Genomic DNA, 15,016 nt, shown 5'->3' on the forward strand with positions numbered 1-15,016 from the left:
GGGCTGGGTGGGGAGGGTGGGGCTGGGTGGGGGGTGGGAGGGGTGGGGCTGGGTGAGGAGGGGCTGGTCACCCCGTGGTGCCCTTATAAAACTCAACGTTTAACCTACTCACGCCGGCTTGTGCCCGCCCTCACAGTCGGCCATATTTGCGGAATACACCACGCCGCCGTTGACCCTGGCCATTGACCGAGCAACCCAACGTTCCTACCAGCTCCCTCCGCAGGAATGTGTTATTTGAACCAGTCCTGGTCCACTTTCTTCACCAACCTCGCACTGACTAAGCGTGAAGTGATAACAAACAACCCAAAAGCCCAACAAGGCGTGGGGCAAAAAGTGGATTCACAAAGATCGAGGCTGTAAATGATTTGAATATTATTTATATTAATCAATTAGACTATGTTAAGATGCTTGACCATTGATCAACTCGGGTTTCTTCGTCAGTCGATGGGAGACATCATACATTATTTTAGGAACATAACGTGTATATCTAACGTGGACTAGAGGTAGCCACTGCTGTTACTGTAAATACTCGAAGATTGAGATAAGGCGCTTGTGACAATTGTGTGGGCTCGCGTTCCACAGTGGCGTTTCATGGCTGCGAAACGGTGAAGCGAGACACATTCTTCACCGGCCCCGTAACCACGCACATTTGCAAACGTGCACATTTTCCGTGTTGCACGCTTTCAAAAAGACTGGTTGCCCTGCACGTGATGGAGGAGGGTGTCACGTGGCTCTGTGGCTACGTGGGCTGACGTCCACTCACATATAACATCTACATACATTTGTGTTTAATTTTTTTTGTGTATCTGGTGCTGTGTGAAAGCATTCGCTAAATACAAACATAACGGCCTCCTATAATTACAGTACTTTATTTTTACAGACATTGTATCTGCCATCTTGATAGATCCATTGGCTCATGTAAGAACTCAGAATTGGTTGCGTGTATGTTTAATGTAATGGGTTGTATGACCCCTACTGTATGGAGGCTTCTAAATTGGTCTTCGGAAACGCGACACCTGACGATGCTCTTGGTGTACACAATGGCTGTTGCAACACTCGATAACGGCGGCGGAATTCACAACTAAAGATTTGTTTTATTTTTAAATATCTCAAACGACATGAACACGGACAAATGTTTCCATATATTACGGAAGATGTGAGGTCAGAGAAGACTTAAACACACCCCCCCCCCCTTTGCTATGGAAGAGGAAAGAGCTTCCGCAAGACGATGAAGGCCTTTGGCAAAACGAGCTCTCGCCAATTCCACCAATGTCAATCCCCGCTCAAGTTTCACACGTCTTTCAACTAAATGGGGACAACAACATCATGCTTAATAAAAACAAAATATCAACAAAAGCTGCAACTGAAAACACGGTGCAAAAATAACACTGCACAGGGCCAACTTTGGCCAGGTCCACGACGGAGAGATAGCTTGCTCAACCCAAGTCGCTCTCGAAATCACGCAACTTGATAATAATCATCCCTCTTCTTCGTTCTTTCGGTAAAGTCACGTAGAAGGGAAATAATAAAATAATAATAAAACATCATAAAATAACTCACGACGTTTCGGCCACAACGCAAGCAGCCGTCCTCAGGTGAAGAACAGGTCTGTCGGAAAGACAGCGTCTGAATGAACGTTCATTCAGACGCTGTCTTTCCAAATGAACATTCATTCAGACGCTGTCTTTCCGAATGAACGTTCATTCAGACGCTGTCTTTCCGAATGAACGTTCATTCAGACGCTGTCTTTCCGAATGAACGTTCATTCAGACGCTGTCTTTCCGAATGAACGTTCATTCAGACGCTGTCTTTCCGAATGAACGTTCATTCAGACGCTGTCTTTCCGACAGACCTGTTCTTCACCTGAGGATGGCTGCTTGCGTTGTGGCCGAAACGCCGTGAGAATTATTTTATTATGTTTTATTTTTATTATTTTATTATTTCCCTTCTACGTGACTTTACCGAAAGAACCAAGAAGATGAATCCCTGCAGTCACGAAAGCTTTAAATCGAAATAATAATCATCCCCTGCAACTGGCTTCATCCACATCCGAGCAAGCGGTTGCGCAACAATAAAATCAAGCGCCACGTTCAGGATTGTACGAACCAATCACGGTTCACAAATGCGCGCACGTGATGAAAGACATTGCTACAAATCGCCGAGAAGATCTGTTGAAAAGAGAGGCGAATCTTGACTGCAAGCAGTCGGTTGCACAACTGCTCGTGACTAGTTTGCAGGCACAATTCAGTCGCGTGCGACCAAGTTTCCCAACCGATAGCTCAGTTGCGGCCCTGGCTTTTAGGCTCACCGAGCAAGCCACCCCCTGTAAAAGATTGACGCGATAAATGTAACATTCACGAGGAAGAAAGACAAAAAACCAAGATCAACGACCCATACGCAGTCAACTCTCGATGAACCGTGTGTTCATTATCCGGATTGCGGGTCAACCGTGCTTGCAAAAAAATAAAGAAAATATAAAAGTCTCCGCCAATTCACGCCCTTTACGCATGCGCACTAACTCGACTACTTACTGCTCCCCCACTCGTGACTCAGCGACCAATAAAAACACGGCACATTCTACATTTTCACCCACATTCTACGTAAGTAAACAATAAATGTTTTTTTTTCATAGCCTATGTTGCATACCATTTGCATTGTCCCGTGTTTTTGTTTCTATCCGGGTAACCATCCCCCCCCACCTCCCATTACCCCAGAGGACCGAGAGTTAACTGGACATGAGTACCAGGGCTTAATTTCTGCCGGGTCTGTCCGGGTTGGCGACCTGCTCATTATTTCTGCACCCGGCACACCACATCCAACATTTCCTCGCAATATGGGCTGTGGATACTCGGCACGTTGTTACCTACTCCAGGTCTACTAGCGACCCAAAAAAAAAAACATTCAATGAGAAATTAAGCCCTGATTGGTACCAAACTCTTAAGTTTGAATACATTTTTTGGACTTTGCATTATGCACACAGGCATGCATCCATATTATGAATGGCACACTGGTATAGTGTGCCGGGCACGGGCGGACACACACACACGCACAAATGTACACCCGCTGTGTCTACTGCTGGGCTCCAGGCCGTAGGAAAATAGTGATCTCTTCTCTTCACAGTTTGTAAGACAAGATGAATAACGGGACGACCAGCCCCCGAGGTTCGCGATCATGAACGCAATTTAAACGTTTAACACTGTCACGGAAAAGCAAAATACAAACTCAAAACAGGTAAAGCACGGCTCCGCAAGAACACGCAAACGACTTTGTAAGTGATGGCGCACACGGAGTAAAAACACTTCACGGCATGGTAATGGAATGGTCATCAGATCAAAGCAAATGGAAATGGATGATTGCACTACACGTCTGACATGGAATTCTCCTCCGTCAATGCTTTCTGTGGCCCCAAGAAAAGTTGCACATGCACACCAGCTTGTGATCTCTAATCCAGTGCGGTTCTTTGCAGAACGATGCGGTCCAGTGCGATGTGGTGAAGTCTGTCGATGCTAATTGCACGGTGCATGTGCGTGTCACGCCCATTCCTTACTGCACATTCTATTTCACTGGGGATGCTGCTGAGGTGACATGGTCATCGCACTGGACTTGCAATGAGAGGTCACCAGTTCAATTCATCTCCCGGAGTGGCAGTTGAAACAAAGGGCGAGTTTTTAATCCCCCCCCCCCTCCCATCGCCTCTGTCCACCCAGCAGTATAGATGGCTACACCGCAGTCAAGTCGATCGGCAAGTCGCTTGTGGTGGGATAAAGTGTGGGTAATACCCACCTCTGGAAGAGCAGACCAAAATACCCTCTAATAGGGGCTCTCTAGAGCTCCCTCCAGTGGAAGCCCTTCTGCCAGCAGTGATGAGAGCAAGAAATTGCAGGGCTGCACCTTTCACCTTTGATTCTATTTCATCATTGTGTTAGGAAGCAGTTGCATCCAGACAGGTGCATTGCATTGCGAGGTGGCTCGCACCAAAAACAAATGTGGCACATCCACCACCACCACTACCACCACCTAACCGCTACCCCCACGTCAGTTATGGCGGTGTCTATGGAACGACGCAAATTAACCAGCGCGCGTCGCAGCGTTTACTCTCAATGGCGGAATGCATTCAGACGGTTGCATTGCATTGCGTTAAAAAGTGGCACACGCCACCAAAGGTGTCACAACGACACCACCACCGCCGCCACGACGGGTGTTTTACGCGACGACGTGATGATATTGGCGTGGCCATTGCTCCCCGCCCACGGCGTGGTGGTGTGCGCGACTCGCAGAACCTAGGCACAAGCGACCTCGTGGGTGAGGAACCTCTGCAGGCGCTCCATGTACTGCGCATGCAGCACCACGTCGTTGTGGCCGGCGCCCTCCACCCAGAGCGGTTCGGCGGGACGACGGCAGCGCGCGTGGATGGCCATGCCGTGCGACAGGTCCACCACCTCGTCCTCCGTGCCGTGAATCACCAGTACGGGGGAGGAAACCTTGGAGATCTTCTCTATGCTGCAAACGGGAAAAAAAACGAGGAGGGAGACAGAGAGAAACTCTTGCATTCAATAAAAACGAGGAAAAAGAAAAAAACGACATGGGGCAGCGATGCTTTCCGACGTGCGTTTGTCCCTGAACGTATTGCGCAATCCAAGGATTTATTCTTCGTTGTGTAGGTTTTATAAACGTTTCGTCTCCCCCGCACGTCACTCGCGCACCTTGGGAAAGGATCGAAGCAGTAGGTGCGAGCAATCCCTGGGAAGAGCACGCGCAGGCCGGACGCCAGCGGCGAGTGTAGCACTACGCCAGCGCACTCGTAGCGCGAGGCCAGGTCCACCGTGGGCACGGTGCCGATGCTCTGACCGTACAGCACCACCTTGTCCGGGGTTAGCCCGTACCTGCCCCAACACAGACACACATCACCACCTCCAGCATCTCAACAGGCCCTGGCTCCCCCCCCTCCCCCACCTCCCGAGGATGGCCTGGGGGACTCGTGAATGATTTCCCTGTTTGGGAAGCGCATTCGAAAAAATTAACCCGTAAAAACTAAGTTTTTCACTATAAATCCTTTATATGCGTGGCGGCTAGAGTCCTCTCGTCCTCTGGCTTGAGATGGCTGCCACCTATGGGTCAGATGATTGCCTGCCACTATTAAGCAATTGGTAATTAAATATAATTTATTTTTTCCTAAAAAGTGTAAAGTTATGGAAAAAGTTTTTCACGAAAATAAATTGTCACGCACAACGAGTCTGTGTGCAAAATGTCAGCTCGATTGGATCACGGGAAGTGGGTTAAAAAACGACCGAAAGATTTGCACGGTCGTAAGCGCGCAAGCAAGCAAGCAAGTGAACTTAATATAAAGGATTTAAAAATGTTTCTTATTATTTTTAGTTACACTATTCCATGCTTTGTATCAAGTGTCTTTGCTCAGCAGCCAGTGATATTTCATTGCAGCACACACCCTCCTCCCAAGTGCCACGTACGACATGTTTTTATACAGTTTTTTTTTATTTTAGCACACTCAAAGTCACTTCCGTTAAAGCAATGGACTCTTCATAGGCAGTCGACGCGTAGACTACATCCCACGTCACTGTCGCACAACGGTCTGGAGACGCTCTCTGAAGCTACCTCGAGTGGAGTCTCTTAATAATATTAATAATAGTTCAATTTGTAACGCGCACAAATTTGCAGACGTAGTGGCCGCAACTCAGAGGCGCGGAGCCAAGCTCAGAGTCGCTCGAAAGCACGTGATTGTAGAGGTGAGTTTTTAATTCTCTCTTGAAGGAGGCGATTGAGGTGATGCTGCGAATGTGCAGAGGGATATCGTTCCAGACTGTTGGGGCTGCCAACAGTCTGGAACGATATCCCTCTGCCAGCAGCAGAGTGAGCAAGCAGTTGCAGGGCTGCACCTCTACCTTTAAACCTTATTGTTGGATAACAGCAAGATGTGTATCAATGTGTGGCTAGCTGAAGGTATTTACAAGTTTGTCCTTCAGTAAGGAAAAGTTTTTGTTTTCTTTTTCCCGCGGTATGAATGACCGTGGCCTGTGTTGGCTCGTTACCGCGTGCGAAGCGCCTGAAACGCGGCGTCGATGTCGGCGTAGAGGTTCCTTTCGGACGGCTTGCCCGAGCTGGCGCCATAGCCAGAGTAGTCGTAGGAGAAGACGTTACAGTTGAGTTTGGCTGCAAGATCGGCATAGAAGCCGCACATCTGGCCGAGGTCCACGGCATTCCCATGTGAGAAGAGCAGAGTGCAGCGGGCCTGTGGCGTGGGTTGGAGGGGGGAGCCGGTGCAGGATGATCGATGTGTAAACATGCTCTGCGACATGAAGAGTAATGTAGCATGATAGTTCATTTTAACACGCAGGAGGCTTTCGCGACCAATATCATCCATAAGAGGTTTTTGGGCTAGATCGCGTAAATATATAAATGTGTCGTTAAAACACGACTAACGTTGAATTATTCAGCGATATGGTTTCAGTCCTGTCTAAAGGTCTTAACTTGCTGTTGCCCCACGTACAATCCCTGTCGATGAGATCATTGCTGAAGTGGAATCAGCAGTTAGACATCTCCCCCACAATCAAGCTGAGATGACTAGGCACGAGGTTGCCAAAATAATTGAAAACAGCAAATTGCCAAAACAAAAATTAACTTCAGTGAAGCAAAAGCCTTAAGATAATTGAAAGCAAATAAAAAATATCCAAATTATTGCTGCTGATGAGGACCGATCGACTGTTGTGATGCTCCTTGAGGACTATGATAATAAAATCAAAGATTTACTCGATGAAGGTACCTACCTTAAAATTAAACGAGACCCAACCAGCACCTTGGAACGTAAAACAACGGCAATCATTGCCAGGTCATCAATTCACAAGGAAGAGCAATACCTGATCAAACCAAGGGCATCAAAACCACCAAGACTTTATGGGCTACCAAAAATTCCCAAACCTGATGTCCCATTAAGACCCATAGTTAGTACAATAGGCTCTGCCACGTACAAATTAGCACAATACGTAATGAAACAAATACAGCCCTCTAAATGAGAAACCAGTTTAATCACGGGTGGCTCAAACAGATGACCCCCTGATATCAGCGGTGCCAACTCAGTGCTCTCACCTCTGAGGCACCTGGCCACCTCAATTGTCTAGGATCTTAGCGGTCAGCACTCCTCATTCCAGAGCCAAATAACAAAGGGTCCACGATTAATTTTCTAGGGCTGTCCTGCCAATCTCTACAGCAGAGACCTTTCCAATTTCCTAAAGGTCCCTTTAATGTGGCTATTCAACCTCCCGTATAATTATTTGCAAGAGCCGACCCCTGTGAAATTGTAGGGGTATAATAACACGTCGGTTTAATGATTAATTTCAATGCTTAAGCTCACGATACATGCATCGGACGTCGCATAAAACAATAACTGTCTTTAAAATGCTTGTTGTAATGGGTTCACTCAATTATTGAATCGAATCGCAACACTGAATTGTGTTGCAATGGAGCAAAGAAATCAGAACAAACACAAATACCAAAAACAACTGTATCACACGAGGAATAAAAAATACCACAAACTTGATTCAACGTTAAATAAAAGCTAAATATAAAATTCCCTGCATAACAAATCGGTTCAGCTAGATTACCTCCAGAATGATCACAGCACAAATTAGCTGCAAAAAGTGAAGCATTGAACAGATATAGGGTGACAATTGTACTAATATGTAAACAAGCAATATTGCTCCTGAATTATTATGAATCTACTAGCCGAGTTGCCCTTGAAAAAAGTTATATCGCTCAATGGGCTTTACTCGGGAAGGAAACCGGAGATTGTGAATGCGATTATTATTATTTTTCCGAGTGGGCGACGAGCGCGCACCTGTGGGGAGGCGCGCACGTGCATGCAGGCGATGCGGTTGCCGCGCCGCGTGTGCGTCAGGAAGACGTCGATGGCGTCGAGGCGCGAGGACGTGTGCGGCCAGTCGGCGCGCTCCGTAAGCACGAGGCCGCAGCGCCCGCCCGCTCCATCTCCCTGCAGGCGGTACGACGGCGGCGACGGCGAGAACGCCAGCTTGGACACGATGCGGCTGGGCAGTGGCGGCCAGCACACGAGCCAGCAGAGCTCGCGGAACGAGGGACCCTCGCGCTCTCCCTCCGCCTCCATCTCTCTCACCGCCCTGCTATCGCACGGACGGACACGTTGCCGAAATGCAGTTGCCGCAGACCGAAACAGGAGGATTTCTCGCACAATTATGGCTGTCGCCTGATGAAGCTGGTTATATAATTACCGGCGAAACATGAAATGTTGTGGGTTTACTCTCCAACACACTGGTGTGTGCTGAACTAGTACTAATTGGCATGTTTTGTTTGCATCATAAATTGCTCCGTGGTCGGACCACATTGCTAGCACCTGCTGAGATCCTGGGTTTGAATCGAGTGTAGCGATTTGATGCGCTCACTCTGGTCAACAATGATTGCACATCTTCTTGGTTCTTTCGGTAAAGTCACGTAGAAGGGAAGTAATAAAATAATAAAAACAAAACAAAACATAACAAAATAATATAATTCTGTGAGAATTATATTCTGTGAGAATTATATTATTTTGTTATGTTTTGTTTTGTTTTTATTATTTTATTACTTCCCTTCTACGTGACTTTACCGAAAGAACCAAGAAGATGAATCCCTGCAGTCACGAAAGCTTTACATCGAAATGATTGCACAGCAAAAACTCTGTACGTAAAATTCGGTTTGGAACATAATTTGCCGAAATACCAGCTGAGAAATAAAATGTATCAGTTTGACTGTCAGGCGACGAACATATTTCTACAGCAGGGCATGTGAGGGGATGTTACCGAGCCGCCCCCTTGCGGGCTCTGAGGATCATGTGACCAATCATTCACCAAACATGCATCGGTTTCTGTCATGCAAACACTGAAGCTCATTCAGACATATTGTAATGCGTTAAAGTGCAGCCCTGCAATTATATTGTCTACGCCACTGCTGGTGGAAGTGGCTCCGCTAGTTCTAGAGAGAGCATCTCTAGAGGGAATTTTATATAAGCCATCTCGAGGGAACATTGAGGCCAGATGTCTTCAAAGAGGTGGGAGCACCCACACTTTACCCTACCACATTCAACCTACCGATCGACTAACTGCTGGGTGGACAGAGGCAGTGGGGGGGGGGAGTTAAAAAACTCGCCCACTGGTTGAATTGCCGCGCTATTACACATTAAATGTAAACGTTTCAGACAATTCCTATATATCGATTTAAAGCTTTCGTGACTGCAGGGATTCGTCTTCTTGGTTCTTTCGGTAAAGTCACGTAGAAGGGAAGTAATAAAATAATAAAAATAAAACATAAAATAATTCTCACGACGTTTCGGCCACAACTCAAGCGGCCGTCCTCAGGTGAAGACCATTATTATGTTTTATTTTTATTATTTTATTACTTCCCTTCTACGTGACTTTACCGAAAGAACCAAGAAGATGAATTCCTATATTCTTTGCTAATTCAGTTCTCAGTATGCAGCATATGTGGAGCACTGCTCATTGGCTATGGAGGGCGTATAGTTAACATTTCTCACCCTGCTCGCTTTGCTCTGCTGCTGCTGCTGTTCAACTCACTCTTCGACCTTGAGCTCATTCAAATCCGAGCGTTCCTCATGCTCCACTTATTCGGTCCAGCGGAGGGCACACATCACCATCATCTACGGTTACAAAAGAGGGAATGTTTAATACACCGCTTGTCTTTCAGAGACATCATGCAGTTCTACAGAATTAAATTGTCAGTAATTGACAGCCCTTTGTCAATCCACTTTAACATGAAGCCCTCGTCAAGTCGTGTAGGTTGTGGCAGCGGTTGTTTGACCATACTTCACCAAGCTTGTCAGTAAATGGGGTGCTCGGAGCCAGTTCATACACTGCGTCTGGAATTAAATTCCGAACACTCAGTTTGTAGGGCAGGGTGCGAATCAGTGTGCTACGGCTCTACCCCATATCTCATCAACGTCAAGTCAAAAGATCAAATTTAAATGATAACTGTGATTTAGGCGTCCGCACAACACTGCAGGGGCTACACAGAGGACAGTGCATCGAAATCCATTGTTATTATTTTATTATTACACTTGTTTCTTAGGAAAGCCTAATTGAAGCTCAATTTTTAAAAGAGGGGGTGATGCTGTTATGTGCAATCCCATTCGATTAGCACGTTTGCTTGTGTAAGGTGGAATGTTTGACAAATAACAATTACATTGGAAGTTTTTTTTTTGCTATGGAAGTAAACTGTAGAAGCTGGAAGAAACCCACGCAGAACAGAGGGAGGACATTTAAACCCAGGCACTTCTTGCTGTGGGACACAAGTGTCACGACCAAATCACCTGGAATGCACCCAATCCAATCAGATCTTTAACAAGTAAACCCATAAAAACAAAGTTTTTCACTATAAATCATTTATATACGTGGCATCGGGGCGGCTAGAGTCCTCTCGTCCTCTGGCTTGAGATGGCTGCCACCTATGGGTCAGATGATTGTCTGGCAGCATTAAACAATTGGTAATTAAATATTAAATATTTTTTCCCTAAACAGTGTAAAATTTTGTAAAACATTTTTTCACGAAAATGCATTGTCACGCACAACGAGTCTGTGTGCAAAATGTCAGCTCGATTGGATCACGGGAAGTGGGTTAAAAACGACCGAAAGATTTGCACGGTCCTAAGCAAGCAAGCGAACTTAATATAAAGGATTTAAAAAAAAAACAGCATCAGTGAGCCTGTATCTCACCTTGATGGGTGAACAAAACACAAAGCAATCGGTTATTGTAGGCTGCTACAGGGCGACATTGAGGACAGCAGAGGGCAGTGTAAGAAAATCTATTGTTGTTCTGTATTGCTGTTGATGTATGTATGTTGAACTTGATAATTGTTTTTTTACCCTTCTACCTGGTAACAAAACTGACACCTTTTTTACAAGGAGTCATGTTTGCATAGACCACAATACCTGCAGTCATAATGCAAACAAAAAACATAACTCTGATAATGTGTGCACTGTCCTTGAAGTTGATTGGTCCACACCCGAGACAGCTTTCCTTAGAGCCTAGTCTCACATGGGTTGGACCAGATGACGCCAAAAGGCGCACAACTCAAAGACAATGCACCATCAGAGTATGAGAGCTCGGGGTAAGCATGTTGAACTTCTTTCGCACCGCACGTAGCCAACCGTGCTAATCGGAGGCGCGGGTAAAGACACTGAACTAAACATAAAAAAAGCAGTTCATACATCTGCACCACAACTTCACTCGCCCACGCCAAGCAGCGTAGTGAAGCATGTCAAAATAACCCCCACGACCCTCACGGTGTGCGGAGGAGGCCCTCGTCCATCGGCGGGTTGACAAAAGGGCTGTACATGCGCAACAGTAATTTCCAAATTTAAAAACAAGATTTAAATAAAATGGTCACGTCATCTGCCATCATGTCAATTATTGCACGGTACGGGTCAGGCTTGTGTCTCCTGCGAAAGACGAGGTGTTGCAATCATTGCAAAGCAATGCAATTCGCCTTAAGTGTTGCAATTACCACCCTACTTGTGTTCAATAAACAGCAATGAATAAATACTGAGGAGACTCAGTATTTGGCATCCGATCATTGTAAGCCCCCCCCCCAGCACAAAAGAGACATGCTGGGAAGAAAACGAGACAATTACAATATCCCGTGTTATTTTGTGATATTGTCGTTTGTTTATTTTTACAGCAATAACCAATTTGACTGCGATTTGCATGTGCTTCATCCTCATGTGACGAGGTCACATCATCATCACGAGAAGGCAAAGACCAGAGGTCGCAATCGGGTACCCGATACCCGTACCCTACCCGATAGCCGGCTACCCGTACCCGGCCGGGTACGGGTACGGGTAGCCGTTTGCGACCCTGGTGCGGCCGGGAACGGGTACGGGTAGGCCATGAGTCACTGGTGAGTAACCGGGTACCCATTTGCGACCCTGGTGCGGCCGGGTACGGGTAAGGAATCAAAACTCGTTTGCAACCTCTGACAAAGACCCATAAAGGATCTCTATTTGTGAGGCCAGACCGTGGGGGTGCTCTACCTCCTTGCCAGAAATTGTGAAGAGGTGCATTTGTGTTTCTTTATTAACTTTAAAAAAATGTGAACACAATTATTATTGAAGTGGAAGGTGTTGCTAAGATTTAAAAGCATGTTGTGAGTCACACCATGACACAGATGAATGCAGATGCTTGTGAGATGATCTACGGTTAAGTAGGGATTAATGGCGTAATGCACTACCCCTAAAGTTCTGTACAAGGTATGCCTATCCCATATTATTGTTCCCGAAATCGCTATAATACTTTGTGAATGTTTATTCATTAATTTCGTGTCAATCATTACAACGTTGTGCCCATCACACCAATTTGTACATACATTATTGTACACAATGTTAATGTAATCCCAAAATGGATGTGGCACACCAATATTATTTCCAGAAAAGTATTCCGGCTGAAATCAAGCCCTGCTTTTAAGGTGATCCACAGGCAGTTAACACGATTTGAATTGTTCTGTAGATAATAGATCAAATCCTCCGACTTGCAAACGATCTTATTATCGCGATAAAGTAATATCACAGTTACTCAAGTAAATAACACAATCGCAGTGTATTTACTCTCAACGAGCATATGGAGTGGTGCTCTCGTGTGCCGATGACACTAATCCCACGGTGTGTATTCCACATTGCTATTGCTGGAGCCAGTCGACAACCAGAAAAAACTAGTCTCCTCCCCAAGAAAACTACATCATCAGCAAATTTGCAGTGCTGTTGATTCCGGTATAGAGCCGCGACAGCGCATACAGCAATGTGGTGACTGTGTCACTCCCAAAGTGCTAGTGTCACAGCGTCAGTGTCAAAGTGAGTGCCACTCAAAATGTGGTGTTGATGTCACCACAAATATGGTCGTGGTGTCACAACGTGGTCACTGTGTCGCTCAGAATGTGGTGGTGGTCGTGTCACCCACAATTCGCTTGTGGTGTCACTCACAATGTGGTGGTGGTGGTGTCACTCACAATGTGGTGGTCGTGTCACAACGTGGTGGTCGTGTCACAACGTGGTGGCGGTGTAACTCACAATGTGGTGGTGGTGTCACTCACAATCTGGTTATATATCTCGCAATGTGGTGGTGGTGGTGTCACACTGTAAGGGTCACTCAATGCTGGTGATTTTCTCGCTAACATTGTGGTGATGTCCCAGTGCCCCTTGGCGCCCGTTACCCTCACCCCAACCCTCTTTATCCCTGTGGTTACGTTTATCATTATCAGCGTATCACCGATGCTATCACTGAAATACTAAGAATACTGCTATAATTACTGTTATTATTCAAATCTCCGTCAACCCAACTGCTAGATGGAAGGCGTCTTCCAAACCGTTTCGATTGTGGCGACTGCCCCATTGACCATACTTCACCACGCCGGTCAGTGCGGCGTTGGTGGCTGATTATTTAAACTATAGTACTGCGATTACTACAAATAACGTTGTAACAGTTTTCATTTTAACATTGCATATTACCATGTCCGGATAATGCTCGCTGTAATTAAAACACTAGGGATTGCAATTACACCAATGCGCGTATTATAACAGCGCAATACCTATTGTCATTATTACAACACACATTATTATAGCACTGCGTTTTATTATTTAAGTAGAATTGTTATCGCTAACTGCGCTGCGTTTAGGCCCGGGTTGAAGGCCCGATAGCCGGGCCTGGCGATGAGCTCCGACTCACACGACTCAGGAGCCGCGTCCTTCCCTCGTTTCCCTCCCTCACCCTCCTCGCTTCACCCCACGTCATCTCTCCACTCTTCTCTTACCGTCTCCTCGTCCTCGTAGTCGTCCTCGTAGTCGTCCTCCCCTCGTCGTCCTCGTAGTCGTCCTCTCTCTCTCTCCTGAGCTCGCCCGAGTGCCCCGGCTCGAGCTTTTCAAAGGGACCGCGGCGATTTGTCGCTCTCGTCGGACCTCGCGAGTCACGTGGGCGCACGTGACGTAAACAACAGCGGTGCAGGGCGGCCACGTGTCAACTACCTCGCGTGGGCTACAGGAGGTCGTGGGTTCGATCTCAACACTGGCTCCTGCTGCTGTATATTTGCAGTTTGCGTGTCTCTCTCTCTATCATCATCACGGTGGCTAGGAGATGTTAACTACCTCGCCTGGTATGCAGGAGGTCGTGGGTTCGATCTCAACACTGGCTCCTGCTGCTGTATATTTGGAGTTTGCGTGTCTCTCTCTCTATCATCACGGTGGCGAGGAGATGTTAACTACCTCGGGCTGGGCTACAGGAGGTCGTGGGTTCGATCCCAACACTGACTCCTGCTGCTGTATATTTGGAGTTTGCGTGTTTCTCATCATCACGGTGGCGAGGAGATGTCAACTACCTCGCCTAGACTATAGGAGGTCGTGGGTTCGATCTCAACACTGACTCCTGCTGCTGTATATTTGGAGTTTGCGTGTCTCTCTCAGATCATCATCAGGGTGGCGAGGAGATGTCAACTACCTCGCCTAGACTATAGGAGGTCATGGGTTCGATCTCAACACTGACTCCTGCTGCTGTATATTTGGAGTTTGCGTGTTTCTCATCATCATCATCACGGTGGCGAGGAGATGTCAACTACCTCGCCTGGGATATAGGAGGTCGTGGGTTCGATCTCAACACTGACTCCTGCTGCTGTATATTTTGAGTTTGCGTGTATCTCTCTATCATCATCACCACGGTGGCTAGGAGATGTTAACTACCTCGCCTGGGATATAGGAGGTCGTGGGTTCGATCTCAACACTGACTCCTGCTGCTGTATATTTTGAGTTTGCGTGTCTCTCATCATCATCATCACGGTGGCGATATGTTGTAAACTACCTCGCCTGGGCTACAGGAGGAGGTCGTGGGTTCGATCCCGACGCTGACGCCTGCTGCTGTATATTTGCAGTTTGCGTGTCTCTCTGTCATCATCACGGTGGCTAGGAGATGTTAACTACCTCACCTGGTGTACAGGAGGTTGTGG

The 15,016-nt window shown here is 46.8% G+C and overlaps 1 protein-coding gene across 2 annotated transcripts; it reads right to left on the reverse strand.

The window, feature by feature from the left end:
• Positions 1-1,074: 1,074 nt before the first annotated feature.
• On the reverse strand, positions 1,075-13,960 carry LOC144945039 (alpha/beta hydrolase domain-containing protein 17B-like). Of its 2 annotated transcripts, none has more exons than XM_078873229.1 (6): positions 13,835-13,960; positions 9,554-9,676; positions 7,850-8,147; positions 6,048-6,247; positions 4,704-4,883; positions 1,075-4,500 (listed from the first exon to the last, which is right to left on the reverse strand). In XM_078873229.1, the coding sequence occupies exons 2-6, from the start codon at positions 9,610-9,612 to the stop codon at positions 4,281-4,283; spliced, it is 957 nt and encodes a 318-aa protein (XP_078729355.1). In that variant the 5' UTR covers positions 9,613-9,676; positions 13,835-13,960; the 3' UTR covers positions 1,075-4,280. The 2 variants fall into 2 exon arrangements, with proteins under 2 accessions (XP_078729355.1, XP_078729354.1); XM_078873228.1 differs by having other exon boundaries at positions 7,850-8,150.
• Positions 13,961-15,016: the final 1,056 nt, after the last annotated feature.

This window comes from Lampetra fluviatilis, chromosome 36 (genome assembly GCF_964198595.1).
Source record: "Lampetra fluviatilis chromosome 36, kcLamFluv1.1, whole genome shotgun sequence".
NCBI lineage: Eukaryota > Metazoa > Chordata > Hyperoartia > Petromyzontiformes > Petromyzontidae > Lampetra > Lampetra fluviatilis.